This window comes from Uloborus diversus, chromosome 1, assembly GCF_026930045.1.
Source record: "Uloborus diversus isolate 005 chromosome 1, Udiv.v.3.1, whole genome shotgun sequence".
Lineage (NCBI taxonomy): Eukaryota > Metazoa > Arthropoda > Arachnida > Araneae > Uloboridae > Uloborus > Uloborus diversus.
The window spans coordinates 136,989,299-137,013,835 of record NC_072731.1 but is presented as its reverse complement, the minus strand read 5'-3'; the positions used below and the strand labels follow the sequence as shown (position 1 = coordinate 137,013,835).

At 34.1% G+C, this 24,537-nt stretch overlaps 1 protein-coding gene across 1 annotated transcript in view; it reads left to right on the top strand.

The window, feature by feature from the left end:
• LOC129221482 (uncharacterized) overlaps window positions 1-22,490 on the top strand; it is a 320,673-nt gene extending 298,183 nt beyond the window's left edge. The window contains exons 3-4 of the mRNA XM_054855965.1: window positions 2,517-2,652; window positions 22,381-22,490. Of these exons, the coding sequence (XP_054711940.1) occupies window positions 2,517-2,652; window positions 22,381-22,472 (228 nt within the window). The 3' untranslated portion in view covers window positions 22,473-22,490. The remainder of the gene's footprint in view (window positions 1-2,516; window positions 2,653-22,380) is intronic.
• Window positions 22,491-24,537: the final 2,047 nt, after the last annotated feature.

Here is a 24,537-nt window from a genome sequence, read left to right as displayed (position 1 = left end):
CCCTAAAAGCTCATTAAAATCTTTGCTCAAAATTGTCACTTACATCACTTCGATACTTGCTTCGTCATTTTGTTTTTCGTACAGTATTTCGTTTTGAATTTCCTGACCAGAAACATTTGGAAATCGACAAAACATTTTAAGTTTATGAAACAATGTATAAAAAGCGAAACCTAACTTTAAAGAAACTTTTTACAGACTTCTCTATAAAAATGATGAGATATGTAAATCACAAATTATTTTTTCACCTCATAAAGTATCTGTAAAACAAAATTCAAATGCCCAGCATCCAGTATAAATTAATTACCCTTTTCTCTTCAGTAGCCACCGATTGATAAACTTCTTTCTTCTGCGGCTTGTTTATTCGGAATAACGTCAGGAAACCTAATTTCGGTTCCCCAAATGACGCTAAAGAGGTGTCTAAATATCGAAATTCGATTACGTGAAACTCGTGGTAATTCGGAGCAAGTTTAAGACTATCGGTCGAAGCAGAACTCAATCTTGAAAGTGCTTCCTTTCTCGATTTAAAGGAGCATATTCTAGAGCTATTCGTTCAAATTAACTTAACACACTTCTGTTGCCAACAATATCTCAGTTTTCATTCATTATAATGCTATATATTAATGATAGATAGTATAACTTGTTGTCAATGGTATATTTTAGAAGTATGATAACCTACCAAACCAAAACCTACATTTAAAAAACTTTACAGGAGAGAAAAAAAAATATTGTACTCCGTACGCTCTGGTCAAATAAATTTTTCCCTGGGAAATAATTTTCAATTGAATAACTTTAGGTGGAAGACTTCCGTTTTGTTTTCTTCTTGGAGTTACCAATAGTGTCCAGTTATTTAAAGACTAAAATGATTTGGATTGAACTCATTTTTGAATGGAAGGGCTCTTTTCCCCCTCTATTCTTTTTAAACTCCAATTTAATTAATGTGGTATGCCAATTTTATGCCATGTATTAATCCGTAAAATAAAAAATGTGACTTGATTAAACAATTCATTTTGATAATGTCGATGTTACTCAGGCGTTTTTACAGTGGCCGTGCACAAGAAAGCATGTAAGGAGCTGATATTGAAACAAAATCTTTTTTTTTTTTTTTTGTCAGTAGTTTTCGACTTGATTGATTGATTGAGAGGGATTGGTTTTAATTCGCTTTGTAGCGTGATTGTATCGGTAAAGAAAATATCAAATTACGCGAAAAACGCATGAAAATCCGTGGATTGAGTTGATTTTGATGTTAAACGTTTCAAATTATGAAAGTGTTTTGGGAGACACTGTTTATAAATGTTAATTTTATGCTCTTGCGTCTCTAAAATCGTGCAACCAAAACTTTTTCTGATTTTGCAGAGTAAATGAGATTGGAGAAATAGTCAGGGAAAAGAAGGGGAGTGCGTTGATTAGAAGGAGGCTACATAAACAAAGGTGAATAATTTTTAATGCTAAAATGAAAACAGAAGACTTCTTTTTTTTTCATTTTAATTAAGGTGTCGAACAAGTCAATTGTTTGGAAGTAACGACATGGGAAAATTTAAAACCTTTCTGCAAAAAGTTTTAAATGTCGCATGGCGGCCAAAAATCAAACTGTCAAAATTTATCATTTTACCTTTTTTTTAAAATTAAAACGAGTTTATCTTCGAAAGAACAAAATATACAAAATAGTCTAACGTTTCACTGGCAATAAATTGTCCAAGGGAAGAACGATTATTACATTTTATTGCTTAATCAAATGATTCATAAAATATACGTGTAGATGGCTTCATACTCAGTAAATAGAGTCATGTGAAAAGTCTCGGCGAGGGCATGGATATTATTACTTTATCTACATCTTCTTCCGATCATGTCGTAATCATTGAGAACCCATTTTAAACTGTAGCTCTCAGAGTAATTCATTGGTGAGAAACATATAAATACCTTTGTGCAGTGAAGTAAATAGTAATAGACTTTTTAACACACACAATTAACAGATTAAAGTATACACGTGTTTCAGAGTTATAGGAAATTCCTTTTTCAATGCAAAGTGTCTTTTGGATGTAAAGCCAAATATAGATAGGTAATTGAGATGTATAATCGTTAACGTTACAAGAAGTTAGTCGAATACCAAGTACCAAAGAAAATATGTACAATATTTACGTGTGTGAATACAACATGCTTCCGCATTTTTTACTATTCTGTCCTCTTAAGTACTTCAAGCGTAGTTCAAAAAGTAAAATTTTTGGCTATAAGCATTTTCTAAATCACCGCCCCCCCCCTCTTTATTATTAATCACATTTTTTTCTCTTTAAGTCTAATAGTTGATATTCGCATTGTTATTTCTCATTTGGATGAATCTAATATGTTTTCAAGTTAATTGTAGGTCCAGTAAATGATCCTCAGAAGAAAAAAAAGTCAGGAAAATAATGAAATACGCCCCTTATGATTAGGAAGACAGTATTTGTGTCTTTTACTTCCATCTTTATTCGAAAAGAGCTGAAACAGGCGTTACCTTTTAATTTCAATATTTTCTCTTGCAGATGAGCCGGTCTTCGAACGGAACCGTGTACCTCCAAAACACAAATCTGAACGCAGAAGGAACGTACAGGTGCGAAGTTTCAGCCGACGCCCCTTCCTTCCGGTCCATATCTTCCGAAAAATTCATGTCCGTAGAAGGTGAGATTACAATTCAGCAGAAATATACTAACTCGTTTCATGCGTCGCCACACATCATGCAATAAATATATCTTTTCGATAATATTGCTACAAAAATAGACCGACCACTGAATGGATGAAGCACAATTTCATTTTCAAAAATTCTTAACGTTGCGTTGTTAGCAACGTTAGCTTTCAGAAAAATATTTTAATTCATATTTGTATTGTTGGTTTTTAATTGGAAGAGCTTTTAAGATTTTGCTTCAAGTTACCTTGGGAGTAGAGTTTCCAATCCCACGCCGAATTCAGTCCCGCGGGATTTCGGGATTGTAAGAAGTCAATCCCACAGGATCCCGGGATCCTGCGGGATTGACTTAATTGTTCTAAAATTAAATTTTTATGCCAAATAGGAAAAGTTATGCTTTTTAGGAAGGACTGCTTTTATTACTTGAATTAATAGTCTTCTTTAATTCCGTACAGCAATTGTAAAGCACTACAAAGTCAGCTCCTAATTAGCAATTATCGTTTAGTAAGCATAAGTGTGCCGCTCGTATGGGATGGTAAAAGATTTTTGCTCTAAAAATAATGCGCTTGATGAAACACGTGCTGTGGCTCCTCTGCAATTGGTTTACTAAAATTAATTACTTGTGGACATTTAGAAAAGGATCCGCATTAACTTCATCACCTTCTGAAATAGATTTTTTTTTCCTCATGCCGGCTCAAGAACTACATATTCCGGACAAAAACGATGCCTCTTGGATGTGTGTTTTGCTGTATTCAATTTAACTTGTATTGATAATTTCCCTTGTTGCTTCATTAACGATAGTCATTGTATCAGTAAATTTGAATCATTACAGCAAGGGGTGAATACTGCTTGATTTCACCATTTCACCAAGTCGTATAGTCTCAGTAACAGTGTTTGGATAACTTCGCCAATTTTACTTCTCACTTTAAAGAGAAATTCAAAAACGCGAGCAGCTTAATTTACTGCACTGTCATGCGAGTCAAACTGTTTCATACAACTTTCTGTCGCCCTTGTTAAAGTCGTGCCGAATACATAAATAATGTCAGATTTTTCATTGATTTCTTTGTTGTAGTGCACTTTTCGTAGCTTAAAAGTTTTAAGTGCGCTGCTAAAGCTTACTGAAGTGCTTCAACATTGCATTCAGGCTCCTCCAGCGGGTTTTGGAATATGTAATACTTTCTCTATTTTTTCTAAAGAGTAATTTACTGGATTTTGAGTTTCAGTGATGGTTTTCGAAAATACTTATAAGTTTTACGCATTTTCTCAATTGCTGAAAGTATGAAAACTGAAACCTCCGAATGAGAATGCCAATTCATTCTCAGAAATATATACGCTATTTTTCTAGGGTTCTTAAATGGTAAAACCATTGTTGGTCATAAAAGACATACAATTTTTCTTGCTCTTCTTGCAGATATACAAGGAAGAAGATTAAAACTTCAGATGATGCTTGTGAAAATAGTCGCATTATGAGGGGCAAAAGCTGGAAAATGCTTAAATGGAAAAAAAGTTGCGAGGCTTGGAATCCCGCGGGATTGAGAGCAAAATCTCGCGAGATAAATTCCGCTAAATAAAGTGCGGGATCCCGCGGGTTTTGGGATCGGGATTGGAAACCCTACTGGGGAGGATAGAAGTGAAAACAAATATCCAGAATCTCACTGAAAAAACACCTGTAAACAGTGGACAAGTAGAACATTTTTTGGTCGTTTCCGTTTGGACGGACGTTGCTGCCGCCAATTCCTCTAAGAAAAAACTTTTGACACCTTTTTAGATTTTTAAAACAGAGATCTTCATTTATCGGGAGGAGGGGGGGGGGGTCATTCACTTGTCCGTGTAACGTATACATTAAGACGCAAATTATAAAAGCGATTAAACAAAATATCGTACAATTTATTCAAAGTCTCGTTGGTTCTCTAGTCTTCCAGTCGAAATACCAGAAGCCTGTTTCTTTTATTGCTTCACCAAAAGAATTAAAATGCTAGGGGGGCGGTAGAATTCAATAACAGGGATACATGAACTAAAGTTGAGAAGGGACAAGAAAGATAGCAATTCGCCCAATCAGAAATAACGAAAAGAGTGCTAAAATGTACCAGTAAGAAAATATACAGAACTAAACAACTACTACATGCAATACACCAGACAGACCAGATATCACATCCTGAAAGTGCAGTTTCATTCTTTTCAGAACTCCTCAGTCAGGAATAGTGAGCAACCGAGCTGGAGGCAGATGTCATCTCATTGAAGCTGAGGTTGAATTCCCGGCTATCTAGTATATTGCATATAGTTTTGCCTTAGCCATGACTTAGGAGTGGTAAGTTGCTGCTGAGCAACTACTGGTTTAACACCCAGTCAAGTTTTACGGCAACTGCTTGACTCGTGGAAAATATATAGGAAAGAATGCCAGACGAACGAAATAAAGGGCTTTAGTAGTACTACAAAAAAAATTAGTTGATTCTACAAGACTTGAGAATTTTCCCAAAAATGAAAATAATTTGGAGGTGAATATAGCAAAAACTTCTATTGTTGCATTACTCTCGTTATTTATTCTTTTTATTGAATTGCTAGAAACATTTGGCAGGTATAAACATGAATAGGACGAAACATATTGATAGAAAATCATTAAATAACTTTAATAAAAAATTCTAAGCATAAAAATACTTGAGGAAAAGGTGTAAATATGGGCACCCTCTTTTGTCTTTTATTTAAAGTTACTTTTAATTCGGAAAATTCTAGGTTTTTGTCTTTCATTAAATACAACAAGTATCCTATATGCGAGAAGACGTAATAATTATTAAAACCAATGACTTCATTTCAAAAATGGTTATTTACAAAAAACTATAAAAACAGCAGCAGAAAAAATTGGGTGCAAATATGGGTACCTTTCAAGAAGTCTCTAAAAATAGTTTAAAAACAGGTTAAAACTATACAAAAAAGTTGAGAACTTAATTATTACAGAGGGGGATATTTAGAGAAATCGCAAGCAGATTCGACTCTTTCAGCACCGACAGTCTAAGTGGGCCCACATTTGGCACACTTAGATTGTGCCGGATGTAGGGCACACATTTCACCCACACCTCTTCCCGAGTGTCTTCAAGGGAGTTGAGAAATAAGTTTTCTTGTTTCAAAAAAAGATGTGGTATAGTTATGGGTGCTTTTCATATGGAGCCCCATATTTACACCAACTACATCTAAGAAAGATGGCCACTCTCAAATGTAACGTAAAAATGTCTTTGACTAAAGGTGTCTTTCAAAAAATAGCTTAAGGTCTCCGCTTTCCGGATATCACTGTGAAATTGGTTTTAACTAAACATAAGAGCATGAAAAGATAACCTTTTTCAACACCGCCTAAAATATAAAAATCACTATTTACTTACTGAGAAACAGACCTTATTTACCAGTGTAATTGGGGACAGGTAAAGGAATGTGGGAGTGCGTCATATCTGATTTTGAGTTATACATGTTCCATTTATAAGCTGTTTTATGTCCTTGTGACCGACTACTGGAGCACTTACCCTATGTGTTTTGGCGAATAGTTTTAAATTCCAAAGAGACTTCAATAGGTTTTTTGAAAAGGTGTGTACGCATTTTAGTTGAAGAAAAATAAGCTCGCAGCAGAAAGGGGGGGGGGTATTCAACAGACTTCCTTTAAATTCTTAGCACGAGCATCACCGTGCGGGTACTGCTAATACAATGTACAAATGTTTTATTAATGACACAAACCTGATGTATCAGACAGGCATGACAAGTTTCAAAGCTACATTGGAACCACTTCATCAGAAGTGTAGTCTTGAAATAGCTATTGCAGCATTTTGCAAGCAAACTCGCCAGTTAGATAAGATGTTATAAAAGATGCATACACGATAGAGGGTTGTTGTTTTTTTTTTAAGCTGTTCAAAACTCAGCAAAACATTATTTCCAAATCTGAAAATGAAACTTGGTACGGAAATGTCTTCATAAGGTTCTTAACCAAAAAATATACTTTGAATCAATTAATTCCCTTAGAATTATTAAGGGGGCACACAGACAGACACATTTATGATAACCCATCTCATAAACCACTTTTCATACTTTAATTTTTAAGGATTTGTAGATATATGTATGTATATAAACAATTGATTTATTTAGTTTTACTGATACTTTGATGAGTTACTCAGTCATTTTGATGTTTTTCTACGTTTTCTTTTTAAAGACTTTTGTAAATAAATTTCTCTGCCATTCTTCCGATTCCGCTCTCACGCGATAATGCGAAAAAGAGTTCTTTCTTATTGCGTCTCATTAATAGATAGTTCCTTTTTTATAATTGTGCCACGGAGAGATGGCGCATGAACTGGAAGCGGAAACAGACCACTTCATTATGCAATAGGTATTATCAGCGAGAAAGTGCGAGTGGTACAGCATTGAAAGTTAGCGTGTTCTAGTTGATCGTACCTATTACAAAATGAAGCGGTATGCTTCCGCTTCCAGTTCATCCGCCGTCTATCCGTAGCCCAACTATGCTTGTTCATATAAAAAACCATAAGCCTGTTTAGATTTTGAACTAAGAATGTAATTCCCAGCCACTCGTTACTTTAACTTTTCTTCACGTGGATTGGATGGATTTGAAAAGTGCGTTGAAATTCGCTCTAAATGTTACATATTTGCAATCTTTAAAGCAGATTAGAGGTGAATGTAAGCTCTTCTCTCTTAATGCGCAACACATTTATATTAGAACGACTTGGATATTGGAGGTTTATTTATTTATTTATTTATTTATTTATTTATTTATCTATTTTTTTTTTACAAAGGGAGCAATAGTAGGTAACAGGTAAATATGTTACTTTTTTTTTTAAGTTTTCTGCAAATAAATTTCAAAAGGAAGAAATATCAAAGTAAAAATAAAAAGAAAATTTCTAATGTACATACCATTTCTATTAACTCGGTTCGAACTAAAAAGTACGAAACATAATAATTGTAAGTCCTCTTAAATACAAAACTCGAAAACTTGGTTCTAACTAAAAAGTACGAATCAAAATAATTATGCGTCCTCTTAAATACAAAACTCGAAAATTGCAGTTGCTCATAATATCTTTATATTTATGTTTTATGTATTTTTAAAGAAAAGTAGATTGAAAATTAGCAAATTTAGCACCGACTACTTAATATACGAAAGACTAAACAATCTTTTAAAAATAGTAATTCGACATCGTGACACAATTGAATGAAATGAATTAGAATTCACATTTGTTGCAAAATATTCTCTTCTATCTTCTTAATGTTATCGGTTCGCGGTGGGGAAATTTTAGTCAAAAAAGTTTTATTTAAAAAAAAAAACTTATAATGGAATACATAAAAAACTGTCTGGCAGAGAATGAAATTTTTTTTTCTGTATTCCGATCGATTACAATCGCAATTACACAATTTTCTGTGCTAAAAGCTCATGCATTTCAAATAAAGCAAATTCAGCATGACAAAAGGGTTTAAGACATTCAGCTTCGAAAAAAAAATATTTTTTTTTTCGTTTTCTTACAACTGCAATCGTAAAATGCTTTTTTACTTCTTATTTTGATTTCATGTTGTAACTATTAAATTCTGCTTCAGTTGGAAAGAATATTTGTTGTAAAATTTTAAATTAGGTTTCTCTCATGTTTGTAGGATTGCATACCTACTAATTTTTCAAACTATTTCTACTAATTTTTTACACGCTTGCCATTCAAAAAAATCAAACTGACTCGAAAGGATCGTGCAGTTTCTCTTTCCTCAATGAATTCGACAATCCTGATTGACAATAAAGAAGTATTTTGTGGATTACAACAACAAAAATGAAGTAACGCTTCCGGGTGAGGGGGGTTGGAGAAATTGTGACTTTGTGATAAGGGGAAGAGTAAAACAATGTGTGACCCCAAGTAGGACGACGATTTGCACAATTAAGTATATGCTGTATGAATTAGCTCCATACCCATTGCATTATTTAATGAAAGAATGCTGAGGAAGTGCAGAAAATCAGCAGTTCCTCAGTAAGAAATTTTTGGAAGTAATTAATAGGTGATTCTGGAGAAAAGAAAATTTCCTCGTTCTTTTGTCTCAGAGTGTCTATGCCAAACAGGCACTTAAGGGCTCTGTAATGTTTTGCAATCGTGTGACATGAACCCTCACGATTTCTGTGTCTCGCAAACCCACCAGCTGAACTCTTGAGCGGATTCAAACCTGGTACCAAAGAAATACGAAGTCAATGTCCAATCACCGCACAGTCAGCTCACAAGCAATCAAAACTATAAATTTCTAACAAGTACACTCAATTTCATTATTTTTATTGAAATGAATATGTGACTCTATAACATGATAATGATTAATAATAGAAATAAGGTAAATGTAATTGATACACAGCACCTCTTTGAAATCATAGTTTTTATTATATTATCACTAAACATATTTTAAAAGTGTTTACATAGAACATGGACTACCAGCAATTAGAAAATGAAAATATCATCCTTTAAGGTGACGTCTTCATTTTATTCTGAGGTGGAAGGGTCGAAGCTCATTCATGTCCACCAGAAGTGGAAAAATTGTTCTAAGAAATTGGTAATGTATTGATGTAATCGTCGTTTCCTTCGTCCTGGATAAATATTTTAATTCCGTCGTTGCAACAGCTCTTGCAATCCAAGCTTGAGACAAATTAGTTTAACGATGATTTTCTACGAGTGACCTTCCGGTCACTCGTAGAAAAGCAATTGGTCAAAATCATCTTCAAGATTTCGTCAGGAGTAACATCCGATTCCGAGAATTTCGGCACGAGTTGGTCATTCCTCGTTTCCCAAACCACAATCCGGGACTTCACCATTAAGTTTCTAGCTACAGTTGTATCTAGTGGTACGGGAGAGTTAGAGATCAGTTTTTATGTTTGCAGCTAATTTGATAAGTGATTTGCAGCAGAACTCGTTGAGGGACTTTTCTGTGGCTCGAGCACCATACCATAAGAGATACATATAACCCCAGCAGCCTCAATGAATTCAGGGCAAGAAAAACTGTTGATATATACTTTAGATACATGTTGTATGATTTTAGAGCTCTGCTACATTTTGACAAACTCCTTTTTACTGAGATACGCTGTGAATCTTGAGTTCCTCTTCCAGATTTTACCAGCAGAGATTTGGCTATCAAGAGAACAACGAGGAGGATTTCCTTTTAAATAATAGCTACCGAAAACTTTTTCCATCTGATGATAGCTGTCTTCGCAATATCAACGTCAATATCACCTAAAGCTCGGAGTGTATTTGTCTGGTTTTTCTATAGCTTCATCATTAGCAGATTTGTCAGCTGACTGTTATCTATTATGAAAGTTGGACAAAAACCTTCTTGTTTGACCGCCATTTCAATTTTCTAACTGACATTGATGTCCACACGGTCGGTTTATACAGTCGTCTCTTTTTGCCAAACGGTTTTGTAGACTATGTAACCTTAGCAACAACAAATTCAAATTTAATTAAATCAATGTCGTATCAATGTCCTTAAATACTGATATATATATAGTGCAGACTTTCTGCACTAACTCAGTCCACTAATTCATACTGCATATATACGTAATTCTGCAAATCTTCTTCCAATTCCCTGGTAAAGGGCTGTACATAATTAATGTCACACTTTCTTTTCAACATTTTTAACCCCCCTCTCCCTTTACCACAAAGTACGTTTTACAGCTACTTTTCATAAACATTTCCTGATGAAAAAAATGCTTGATGTCACACATTGTTTTAGTCTTCACCCTTGTCACAAAGTCACAATTTCTCCGATCCTCCACTCCTCCCCCTGGAATCGTGACATCATTTTTACTGTAGTAATCCACACATACTTCTTCATTGCCAATCAGGATTGTCGAATTCAATGAGGGAAGAGGAAGTGCGCGATCCTTTCGAGTCAGTTTGATGTTTTTGAATGGCAAGTGTTCTATTTTTTGCCAGGAAGGTGCGCGTTTGAAATTCTATAGTTTTTGATTGGTTGAATAAAATGTAACAAAGTAGGATATCAAATTGAGCGAAATTTAAAGTTCTACAACTTTGTCACTGAAAGTTTTTATGAATACTGATCCTGGATGGCATTAGGAGCAAATGTTTGACAAAAAGAGAATTTTTCCAAAAATCATCGATTTTTCATAACATATACCCTGAAAATGATTTTAACTTTAACAAATATGTATAGAAACAGTTCTTTAGGAACTTTATTCAGCTTGAATTTTTATTTTGAACACATTTTTCTCACCATTTTCGACATATATCAAAAAAAACCCCAAAATTTGCTCCCCCCCTCCCTCCCACCTTTAGCTCACCTCCCAGGAGCGGGGACTTTTAGTATGTTTACTTACTAACTACCCCTAACAATACTCTGAAGTCAAAAATTATCGCATATTCCGCGCACGCTATTATGTGTTCATTGACTGAGTTATGTTTATATTTAATAATATCGTGTCTGCCTTTTTCGTTTCAAATATTTTTTTCATTGCTCTAGTATTTCATGTATTAAATATTTACGATGTACAAGTGTTGAACAACAGACATATTCAGACTAATTTAAAGTAGACAAATTCAGTCCAGGTAACTTGAAGAAACAAATTTCAGTTACATCAGCTCAAGTTAAGGGCTTTAAGATTCAGTGCAAGAATTTTATGTGTTTAAAGCAAAATTTATAGCACAATTTAAAACAAACATGAATTTGTCATTTTGAGTATTATTCATTCCGTCCTGATGTATAACCTTTGCTTAAACAAGAGTATTTTTTTAAGTGCATGTGAGATAAAACTACTCATTATTTGTTTTATATAGACTTTGCTCAATAGGACCATCAACAATATTTAATTAAGATAAACCATTACAAGGATTCGTTTTTTTTTACTTTCTTCTATATCTAATACATAGAAGAAAGTATTGGATTCGTGCAAATTTTCGAATTTCGAATTTTGACGGATTCGAACGTTTTGAGGTGTGCTGAGTCCATTTCGACTATTTTTGGAAAATGTCTGTCTGTCTGTGTGTGTGTGTATGTGTGTGTGTGTGTATGTGTGTGTGTGTGTATGTGTGTGTGTGTGTGTATGTGTGTGTATATGTGTGTGTGTCACGTCTGTGTGTGACCAGTTTTTTGTGGCCGCTCTACAGCAAAAACTACCGCATGAAATCGAACGAAATTTGGTACACATATGTGCCCCTATGTGAACTTGTGCCCCTTGGTTTTTGGCGCGAATTCCTCCAAGGGGGGTGGAGCAATGGGACGTTTTTTGAGTGACGCGTGATTGTTATTCCTCAGAAAGTAACTGGCGGAATTAAACAAAATTTGGTCCATATGTTGCCATTAACAGGAACAGGTGCTGATTCAATTTTGGTGTCAATAACTCAATTGGGGGTTGAGCTATAGAACGTTTTTTGTCGTCAATTGTGACTGCTGTATCTCAAGAAATAATGAACGAAATGAAAGAAAAATTTATCGGCAAGTAGCCCTTAGTGGGTATAAAAGCTGATTTCATTTTGGTGTCAACAGCTAAAAAGGGGGTAGCGAAATCGCCCGTTCTTTTTTTTCCATAGTGAGTGCCCTATCTCATGAAGTATTGCTACGTTCTGGTTGAAATTTGGAATATATGTGAATCCATATGTAAGCAGGCTTTGGTTCAATTTTGACGCCAATCGCTCCAAGAGGTGTTGATTTTTTTTTTTTTTTTTTTTGCGAATACAAATAACTTTATTAATGCAACAATAAGAAAGATAAATCGTAATAGATTGTCGTCTGCGTATTTCTCGTGATTTTAATTGTATGGAAATGATCGGAAATATTATCTCAATGATTTAAAATTTTTAACTGTTGCCATCTTATGTTTGTTAACAAATAAAATATTTGTAATTAATTCAAGCAAGGCTTTTAAAATAACTTTCAGTTTTCGCTCTTTGTTTTGTTTTTACAATAATTCAGACATTGGGATGGTCGTCAAGTTTTTGCATGTGTAATTTTGTTTTTGTTGGGAATATTGCTTCCTCGTCAAGCATGGGGAAGGATCAGAAAAAAAAGAAAAATATAGAAGAAAGTTTCATAATGGCCACAACATACTAGTTTTTTTTTTTAAGTTACACTATACCTTTGCTTGAAAGCACCCATTGATTACGCATTAATAACAAACACACACACAGGTATTTTCACTGTCATCCTTAACACTATGGAAAATCAATACCGAATAGAGATATTTACAAATAAAATAAATGATAAAATTTTACTGTTTCTTGTAAGGAATCGAATATACTGAGTGACGATTGCATAGCACGCGTTTCAATCCCAAAAAGTTTTTTTTTACTTATTTACAAGAGTGCTATTTGATTAAACTGCTTTCAGTCTTAAAATTGCCTCCAGGGCATCAATCGAACTTCTTGGGATTTGATTTACAAATGCATCCTCGTACACGTGAACAAACGTCAAATAACCTAATTTTAACTCCGGAAATTACACAAGTTGCTTTAATGAAGGGTCTAAATATCGAAATTCAATTACTTAGAACTGCTCACGTCTTCACCAGAGTTAATTTTAGGGATATCAGCCAAGAGAGAACTATGCCTTTAAATATTGCTCTGGACTTTAGGTACATTTGTCATGTTGACATGTATACTTGTGTGTGAAAATAAAGAAAAACAAAAATAGCAAGATTATATCTACATTAAAAGAATATAACTTATAAACCGTAAACCCATTGTTTTGTACATCCTAACTTGATTACCAAACTTCTCAAGACGTAAAACTACAAAATATTAATCAATATATGTATGGAGGTTAAATCAAGTAAATCTGGTTGGACTATGTTATTTGCTGTATGGCAATCCGATAATCATGTACCACATGTACTCTTGTACCCTTATAAGTCGACTCCTAAAAAAGTCCCGATATATTTTCTTACACAACCGTGATAGATCAAGTAGGATTGACCTACCATCATCAAGTTCCAAAGTTCGGGCCCCTAACCAGGTTGTCATTGGCTAAAACGTGACCAAAGATAAGATTACTTACAACTCACCGAGTTTCCGGAAATAATGTTCATAAATGAAGAGTGAAAGCTGTAAATAAAACGCTAAAGTATATAAGCTCGCCTACCTTTTTCCGGTCCTTAATCAATGTTGTCAGGGGCTAAAGGTGCCCAAAAATGAGTAATTTAACCTCACTGAGTTTCCAAAAATTGTTGTCATAAATGAAGAGTAAAAACTGTAAATAAAACCATAAAGTAAGGTTGCATACCTTTTTCTTGTCCTTAATCAGGCTTGTCAGGGGCTAAAAGGTGCCCAAAAATGAGTAATTAAACCTCACTGAGTTTCCAAAAATTGTAGTCATAAATGAAGAGTAAAAACTGTAAATAAAACCATAAAGTAAGGTTGCCTACCTTTTTCTTGTCCTTAATCAGGCTTGTCAAGGGCTAAAAGGTGCCAAAAAATGAGTAATTTAATCTCACTGAGTTTCCAAAAATTGTTGTCATAAATGAAGAGTAAAAACTGTAAATAAAACTATAAAGTAAGGTTGCCTACCTTTTCTTGTCCTTAATCAGGCTTGTCAGGGGCTAAAAGGTGCCCAAAAATGAGTAATTTACCCTCATCAAGTTTCTACATAAGTTAGATTTTTAAAAAAATGTAGTTGAAAATATTACAAAACCGATTGTTAGGGTTGCCCAAGCAAAAGTAGTCCAATCATAGGGTTGTCGCTATTCGAAGTTTGAGTTATTGAAAACTCTTCTTTGACGTTACTTATTTTTTAATGTATGAGAGAAGCATCAGTCAACAAAAAGGACTTGCCTCTATGTTTCACTATGAAATGCAGAAAAAAAAATTAGATTTTTGTTCACCGTTGTGTCTCAATATTGAAGAAGCTAAAAGGAGTTTTTCTAATAGAAAATATAAGTTTGAGTTTTCCCAATGATCAAAAGACTCATAAAAGCGAGGAAACTGCAGGTGAAGCAATGAAAGCTTTGTTGAAAAACAAAAGAAACGAAAGGAAATGTGACGAATAATTAAGTATCGACAAAAAACAAAAATACATTAATCGGATGTATCGTTTCAAGTTAATAAATATATCACACGGGTATCATTTATTATTAAAACGCATCATATCCATAGGCTATTGCACTCATCAATAGGATGGCAACGTGACTGCGTCAAGGAAAAAAAAACTCCGAAACATTCTCTCCCCCCCCCCCTCCAGATTCTCCTTATTAATTTTATTACATTCCGTGTCCTGAAAAGATCAACACAAATGGCGATGAAACGAAGATCGTAACTACCTATTATATAACCAGGATAATGAAAGAGCAGCCGTATTTTTTGTTCTCTCTCGAGAGTGTTCCTATTATAGATTTTTGAGAAATATTTCCGCTCTTGTCGATTATAAGAGAGTTCATTTTCTTCTGCCTCATTATCTCCATTCTGGTAATTGCGACGACACCGGATATGCTCAGATTCCATTATTGGCTAATTAAATCGGTCGTCGATAAATCACGCTCGCCTCTTGTCGTCAAAAATTGCGTCTCGGCCTTGTTTGAGGGCGAAAAAAGGACCTGATAGGCCAACTTGTTCAGGTTCCATCCGGTCTTGGGACATTCGATTACTGACAGAATTTCTGTTTTTTGCCTTTCGAGACAACCCGCTATTATGGATTTTTTTCGTATGAAGTTGGAATAAAAGTCTCTCACATAGTCAATATTTCCATTATGCACTGTCATTCTATTTATATAACACTCCAAGCCTATGAACATAACTTTAACTCCCATGCACCCATAGTCTGTCCTGAAATCTGCAGCCCCTTCCCCTCAAAAGAAAAATAAAACTTTACCCAACTAAAATCCATTAAAAAGAGTGTTCTTAATTTTTGTAAAAACAAGCTTAGGCAGAAATGCTTTTAATTTACTAAATCATATTTATATATTGTGACGGCAGAAGTAACTAGTTTGTGTTTGGTATATAAACTATAATATACCAAACTATAATATACCAATATTTAGTTTACTATATTATTATATATAACTATAATATATAATAATATAGTAAACTAAATATATAAACTATATTATATTAATGATATAATATAGTTATATAATATAATAATATAATATAATAATATATAAGGTAGGTGCGGGTATTAAGGCCTGTCGGGTAATAAGGCCTAAACACCGAAAATATAATGTAAAATGGTTGTAGCCGCTCAAAAACGCTATCGTAGATAGTTTACACTCCCAGATGGCACCTCAAACTGGTCGCAACGCCATGCTCAGTTGTTTTGACTAGCGAGCCCAGATTCATTTTCACGGAACGCTTGTAAGACACGAATAATAAAAAATCGTCAGATTGAAATGTAAGTAATTTTTGTAATATCATACTTTTATGCATAGTTTTGCGCTACAGTTATCTGTCTTGAATGCTTCTATCGATATTTCATGTCTGAGTGAAATAATATGATCGAATTATTGTACTTTTTTGTATTTTTTTAAATTCGACGTCAGCGGCTAATAAGGCCTACCAAAGTTGACCGTAGGCCTTATTATACTCCTTTTTTTTGTAACGTAGTTTTTCAGCTGTGCATCTTATTTTGAACCTTTCTCAACATGGTATGAGTGTTTAATAGTAATTGCGGCTGTTTACGACTTGGTTCAGTCTTATTTTAGTGCCTACATCACGATGCCCCCCAAACGAGCATTGTGGTCTGATAATGACTTAGTGTCGGCTGTCCAAGCAGTAAGAAGAGGTATGCTGAGCTCATATAAAGCAGCTGTGAGGTATAATGTTCCCAGGAGAAGCATTAGAAACCATCTCCAGACCGGAAGTTTGAAAAAAAAAACACTTGGTAGAAAATCTATTCTCAGTGATGACCAGGAAGCTGATCTTGTCATCAGAATTTTGAGGTTTGCTGAAGTAGGGTTGCCTGTCACACCACGTATTCTCCGACGCTTGGTTTATAAATTCTCTGAGCTTAATAACATAAAGCATAATTTTAATAAACTTGCTAAAGTTGCTGGTAAAGATTGGTTTAAAGCATTTATGAAAAGACACCCGGAAATATCTAGACGAAAAGTTCAATTTATGAACCCGGCCAGAGCTCAAAAGCTTAACAAATTTATCGTTAATGATCACTTTAACAGACTGAATGAAATTTATGATAACCTGGACTTGAGAAATCATCCTGAAAGAATATACAACATGGATGAGAAAGGCTGACGTCTCACAATTCACCACCAGCAGACTGTTTTGGCAAAGAAGGGGACTAAAAGAGGGCATTTACAGTCTTCGGAACACGCCGAAAGTGTCACAATAGCTTGATGTGTAAATGCACTTGGTACTGCTATACCACCAATGATAATATTTAAAGGCAAACGGTTGAAGGCAGAATTATATGACCATTTGCCACCGGGTTCTTTGGTAGAAAAATCTACAAAGGGTTATATGACTAATGAACTTTTTACAGAATTTCTCAAGCACCTATCTAGATTTAAAAGTGCAGGAAAGTCACTTTTAATATTTGATGGAACGGCTTGTCACCTAGACTTAACAATCGTTGAAGTCGCTGATTCTCTCGATATATCTTTATACTGTTTACCTTCGAACACCACTCATGAACTCCAACCCCTTGATAAAGCCGTCTATCAATCATTTGAACACCACTGGGATGCAGAAGTTTTATCATTTATGGAACGAAACCCAGACAAAAAGCTCACCAAGGCACGGTTTAATGTTATTCTTTTAAGTGTCTGGTCTAAATGCATGACACATAGTAACATTACAAGCGGTTTTAAAGCCACTGGTTTGTACCCTTTGAATCCACAGGCTATTTCAGAAACAGCTTTTGCTCAGTCTGTATTAACAGAAATTCCAGCTCCCGAAGCTGACAAATTTCAAGAAAAAAATTCGCAACCTCGCACCTCTCTCACGCCAATAACCCCAAGGCCTTCCACATCGACAGCACAAGATGAAATAATTAATTGTACCCCAAACAAACCTCCCGGAACGACGTACGGCATGGTTTACGGTTATAGTTTGGACGATGAAGAGGACAATGTACCATCTGCTCAACTAAAAAAAAAGCATTTCAGGAGCTTATGCGTACTCCAGTGAAAAATACTGAAAAAACATCAATTTTAAGAAGAAAATCTATTAATTATCGAGGAATTAAAGTCACCAAAAAACTGTTTGAAGAATATAGAAAGGAGAAAAAAGCAAAAAATGACGTCAACCCTCAAAGAAAGACGATAAAAAAAATACCAAAAAAAAAAAAAAAACGATGCTAGTTGGTACTGTCACGCTTGTGAGGAGGATAAAATGATTGACATGAGGCCCTGTTCAAAACGCAACAGGTGGTATCATGAGCAATGCGTCGGTTTGACAGCCGATGACGAAGATATTTTTGAGTGCCCTGACGGCTGTTTTTTTTTTTTTTTTTTTTTGTTATTTTGAAGATTTTCAGCATGAGTAATGCTTAAGGATATTACAAATGATCTCAATTACCAATGTTAATAGCTTAATTTGATTATTTACGAGTGTTAAAATATTAGGCCTTATTACCCTACCGTAGTATAATAAGGCCTAATTGCAAGGTTTTTTTAAATAATTAATTTTATGTTTGTTTTCGGCAAGAAAGGCCGTTTTTTGTTATTTTCGTGTAGTAATTGAATGATACTTTGATTAAATTTGCAATTTGCAGATTCGGATCCTTTTCTTTACATTTTATTCCAAATCTCCCTTAGGTAGGCCTTATTACCCGAACATACCTTATATTATTAATAATATAATATTAATAATATATGTATTCATAATATAATATATAATAAACTATAATATATAAACTATAATTGACTTATGAATATTGACTATGATTGACTTAGAACAATTTGAAAATGTCTCAACTTTATGAGATCGATCCAAATGAAGATTTTGGGTATTTAATCATAAAAAAAGGAACTTGTGAAATAAAATTTAAAAACAAAAACTGATATTTTTGGTTTCAAGAAAAATACAAAAAATTTGTAAAATTTGCCTCTATAGGCAGCTGTGAACTCTGCCTGCTTAAAAATTCAGCTCCGTCTATAAAAAGCCTCAACTGGAATTTGACCAAAATTTCGTACCGTTTTATATTCAGAGTTAAATTTACAGCAAAAAAAAAAAAAATTGGCGGGTCGCCTTTAATTTTTAGAATCAATTTTCATATGTGCACTGCCTCAATTCCATCTGATATGTTAAATTTCACACAAAATGGAAAAGAAGTATCATATTGAAAAATTGCATTGTAGTATTGAAAAATTCCTTCACTATATGAAAAGTGCTTTCTTACTGAGTAACATAGGCTATAATTCGAAAAAATCCAATAAATAGTTCCTTTTTTATTCCAATTTAGGCCCAAATTTCACGTAAATTGCATATTATTGGCTATTAAAGGGGTGAAAAATTACTTGCACATATTAATATTATATATCTTTGAAAAGGGTAGAATTTTCCGCGTTCTAAACAATTTATTTCAATGCTCTAACTTAATTACGGCGGGAGTAATTTGCGTTTTCAGCTCGAACTTTTTTAGGCTTAGCTGAAATTTAGACACTACTTTCTTCATTAAATCTGTCAATAAAAAGTGAAGGAATCGTCCCACAGTTTTCTTTTTGACACCGTTGAAAAAAGCGACATTTTTTACTCCAGATCTCTCTCGACAAATGGTCGAAAAAATTAGCTTCTATCTTCAAAGGAAAAAAAAGTTACAAGCGTTTTAAATCAAATTCAAAACATGTCATTTTGATTCAGGTTGTCAACCATTTTATTTTCGCGTTTCCACGGTTACGCTTTTTGAATCTATGGTTCATTTTCTTATTTTGCATTTAATTTCTTAAACTTATTTTATTTCGTGTTCCTATTGTTACGCTTTTAAAATTCATCTTTCGCATTTTAATTTCTCAAAATTATTTTAACATCTGTCGTCATTGTTTGGAAGGGTAATTTTGCATGGTGTTTTTCTTCCTTTTATTTAAGCCTGATTGTTGAATATAAGTCACTTAACACAATTTTCATTCTCAAAGTAGACCAGGCAAAGCCGTGCAGCGCAGCTCTTAATATATATATATAGATTTCAAAGCTACTGTTACTGTGATTTTATACTTTTTTGTTTGTTTGGCGAAACATTTATTTTATTACCAAAGAAAAAACATCTGCTTCACTCGCAAAAGGACTGGATTCCGGTAGCGTGGTCGCTTAGCACGTTAGGCGCGGAGCAGTTCAGTCTAGGATTATTTTTTAAAGCAACCGCAAATGTAATTCATTGTTTTGGCGATTTGTTTTGAAAGAAAAGAAACTTTTGATTTGTTTTTATCCGAGTGAAATGTAAGACATTTTCTTCTTTTTTTCTGACGATGATTTTTTAATATTTCACAGCATTTTTTTTTTTTTTTTGTTAGACAGATGGATTATGATAGCGAGTTGCTGGGCGAGTTTGGCGATAAACAATATAGTTGCGGAATAATTGTTACATTTGAAAGATATTATGCGAAATATTTTAAATTGCAGTAAAAACCGCTTCACTGGCTTTTTTTTTTTTTTTTTTTTTGAAAAGGTCTGTATGCATTTTATACAAAGAAAAATGATCTTTTCCTATCACAGGGGGAGGGGGCGTCATTTTTTTTATTCAACGGACTTCCATTAAATTTTTAGCACGGGCATCGCTCTGTGGGTACTGCTAGTATTTAAATAAAAGCAATACAACGAAGACTGTTATTGGTTTCATTTAATCTAATTAATGAGCCGAAATGTCACTAATTGCGTGTACATTGGATGTCAGTTATTCCACGACGAAAATTATGTTTCACAAGACTCGTTAAATTAGCACTTGCGTGCCATAGTTGGTTCACTCTAGCACATCAACCATTTATTTCCTTATTATTGTCTCCTAAATGCTTCCATTGAAAATGTATTCCTCCGTGACAATATGAATCGGTTTTCATTGCTTGGTGGCTGAAGAATTCTTTTTGTTTTTTTATTTTTCTCACTGATCAAAAATGACTTTTTGGGCTATACTTGGGGACAATAAATCAACTTGACAGCCTTGAAAATGATCTAGCAATCTAATGTAAACTGAGCAAAGTAATATAACTCTGATACATCTTGCTATATTATAAAAATTTAATGATGGCGTCTCAGCAACTAATGAAGTCATTGAAATTTTATGACGCAGACAAGTCGGGCTGAATTCGAATAATCGACTTATGAAATTTTAAGCAAAAGTTAAAACAGATCAAATAATAGTTTACAATAGATAAAAACAATACTAATAATCCTAGAAAAGATAGTATTATATTAAGTTTTGTATTAATATTTTGCAAATTACTTTTACATTTATTCAGGAAAATCATTTGAAGTTAAATTAGGTGCTCAATAGTAAGGTTTTTTTTTATACTCGAGATTTTTGCATAATCACAAAATCTTGGGCAATTACCGTTTCATTCTATCAAGATTAGCAAGGCGGAAAAAAATTAGTGCCCAGAGCATATTGCTACATTATGGAGAACCATTAAACCAACACCTGCTAGGCAATAATGGTAAAAAAGTTAGTAATAATAGCTAGTGGATAAATAGTTAGTGAAAGAGAGAGGCAAGTTAAGATCACGAACAGACTCGAATGGAACTACTTGCAGATTCCGGGGCTCGGTGAAGGTGAACGATAGCGAGCAGGTGGTACTCGGGGTTTAACTGGTTGGATGAAAACCTGAAGATCGCTCCGTTTTTCGATAAAGACCAAGAAATTTCTGCATCTGCACTCCCACCCCCCCCCCCCCCCAAAAAAAAGGTATTTATTTAAAACGTGAACTCAGAGAAATTTTTGACTACTATAGGTTTAGCATGCACTAGTCAATGTTTGCGTACACGGAGGATCTTGGACTGACAGGTCGTCGAACCATTGACTCTCCAGTCACGAGTCAAACATGTTACCGACTAGGCCCATGGCGACAAGCAGCGAACCGTCATAATTGAATCCGATGTCTGATTGCCCTGACTGACACTCTGAACGTACCAGAATCCACTTGAGCTGAAGTAGTGATATACAGGGTAGCCGAGAAACATCTTTACCATTATAAACTTTGATAACAAAAAACTAACAGGTAAAATGAAACGTATTTTGCTGCAAAAGTATGAAAAACGCAATCAAAAAATTTCTGATAGTACATAATTGCCTTAAGTAGAAGGATCTACTGCTAGCCAATTGACTAAATAAAAGAAAGGGGCTACAGCACAGCAGAAGGCTCAATGTGTATTATGCTTAGGGACGATTTAGGATCATCGTTAGCTTTACAAAGAAATTACTGAATTACTGCCTGAAATCCATCAACAAATGTCATACTTCGTGGATTTTCATGGGGAAAAAATTTTGTAGCACATTTTTTTTTTTTTTTTTTTTTTTGCCCGGCTGACAACAAACACTGCGCTTTTCCCTATCGCCAATTCATTTTCTTGGAAAAACTGACTAGCAACTAGCACGCTCTACTTTAAGCAATCAATGTCAGAAAAACCTTCATGGTTTTCTTTTTTCAGCCAACTGCGTTTTATTTCACCAGTTAGTATTTTTGTTATTAAAGTTTAGAATGGTAAAGATCTTCCTCTGATATCATGGAATATCTTCAATCATTCCAGTGAATGGTAACTTTAGAAACTCTTCTCTTCTCTCTCTCTCTCTCTCTCTCTCTCTCTCTCTCTCTCTCATGAGTTTTTCTGTCTCTCTTTCAGAACGAGCTCCAGTCACAGCTCACTCTGCTCAACTGAACCTGTGGCCCACGAGGACGCTTGTGTCGATGGCCTTCCTCCTCCTCTGCCACTAAGTTTGGTCTCGGGACTCCATCTCCATTGTGCCTGAAGATGCAGCTGCACCGCTCACACTGCGGACAAATCTGCACTGAAACAGAAAAAAATAAAAAGGATTTCTTACTTCCAAGAAAGTATCGAAAAACCTCAACTGCACGGGACTGAAAATGCGCCAACAGTAGTCGCTTAATGTTGGATGACTTTCAAGCTGCTGTTAGTGGTGCCCTGTGGGCAAATAGGCTCTGTCGGCTCTCTTCGTTCGATTTTAAACCACTCACAATCAGGCTTGTCAAATAAATAGGCCTCTGCGATATTTCAAGTAGCCCAATTATACTAACGTTAAGTTTGCATTCAAAAATATGCTTGGGGAACAGAGTGACTGGTTTTTGACTAGCTTATGGCCTCTGAGTTCAAAATTGATCTCAGTTTTAGGGTACCACGTTAAGTTTTTCAGTTACATAGGGCTCAAAGAGGTAAAATCAGAAAATATAGGACATTTTCAAAAAAAATAGGACAACAGAAAAAAACTGGTAAGCAACAAGACTATATTGCACAAACAATAATAAAAAAAAGCCTTTTTGTGTTACTAATGATCACGAAATCATTTTGCATTCCTTATTGAAAACTTATTTATTTTTTCTTTTTTCCGTGACAAATAAAGTGAACTAAAATTTGTCTCAAGTAATAACAATTATATTTTGGAAAAGAAAAACTTTATTTCAATTTGAGAAGGTTTCTGTCCGCTACTAGGAAAGTATAGTAGGAGTTCTTGTAATACGCGTTTTACCGTTGAGAGTGGTCACATTCACATAAAGCGTTGAGAACAAAGCCTGACGTGGTAGAAGAAAACTAACTGCAGTTTTGAAATCAGCAGGCACAAAAACAGCAGAAATTTTGTTAAAATGTGTTCCCCTGTGAATTCAAGCAACATATATACTACCCGAAAAAGAGGTGCTTTTAGAAATTTTGATAGTGCATAGTCAATTCAATGAAATGTTAAACCAATTACATATTTTTTTATTCTCCCATATTTTTTATTAGCAAGCTTCAGTATTATTTGGAGTATGAAAAATTATGCGAAAACTTTTCCGGAAGGAGGTTTTGTTTTCCCCTCCCAATCGGATTGTTCGCCATTTACAAACCGGAAAAAAAAAATTGTTGAAAATTTTCAAACAGATTTTTCAATATCTGATATTTACTGAAACGAAAAAAAAAATCATCTAAGTTGAATTGCAAGAGTTAGCTGTAAAGAGAACGGAAACTTTAATCAATTCATAATCAAAAACTAAAAATTAAAAAAAAAAAACGTTCCAAAAATCAAAAATTTACTTTTAGATAATCATTGTCTTCCACTATGTAATGCAGAGCCAAACGGAATTGTACGTTTGATATAAAATATGAAGCGAAACAAAACTGGAATCCCTAACTGTTAAGAGCTGCATATTGTGGTCAATTTCAATGATTGAAACTGATTGATATGAAACTACATATTTGACAAGCTTGATATCGGTTGTTTAATTTCAGGCTGTATACCTTAGCAGATTTCAAGACACTCAAAAGAAATTGCAAGGTTTCAAAACGGAAGAAAAAATCATATGCCACGTTAGCAGATAGTATAAAATATGGTTTGTTATAGATATCATCTTATTCATATGATATGTTAAAGGCAACAGGTAATATTTATCGCTGTTTATCAAATGAATTTGGGGAGCTTATCTTTAACGCAATTTATTTTAATTCTAAAATAGATCGTTTTTAAAAACACCTCAAAATGAATTTGCAAAATGACACATTCTTTTTTTAAAAAACATTTTCTTTGCCAGTTTCTGAACTAATTTTTCATTTATGCAAGACATTTTTAAAAAGAAACATACTTTTGTGGCATCAAAACATGTATCTACATCAGTAGAGAAATTGTTGGACAAACTGTATGATTTTTTTTTTTTAATATCTTATGCAATTCTTTTTTGTAATTATTTTATTATCATGAATGACTTTACTTCGTCATTTCCCTTCAAAATTTCAGTTTTTGAAAAAATAAAGTTTGCTTTAAATTGAAGTTTTTAACATTGTTTTCTTCAT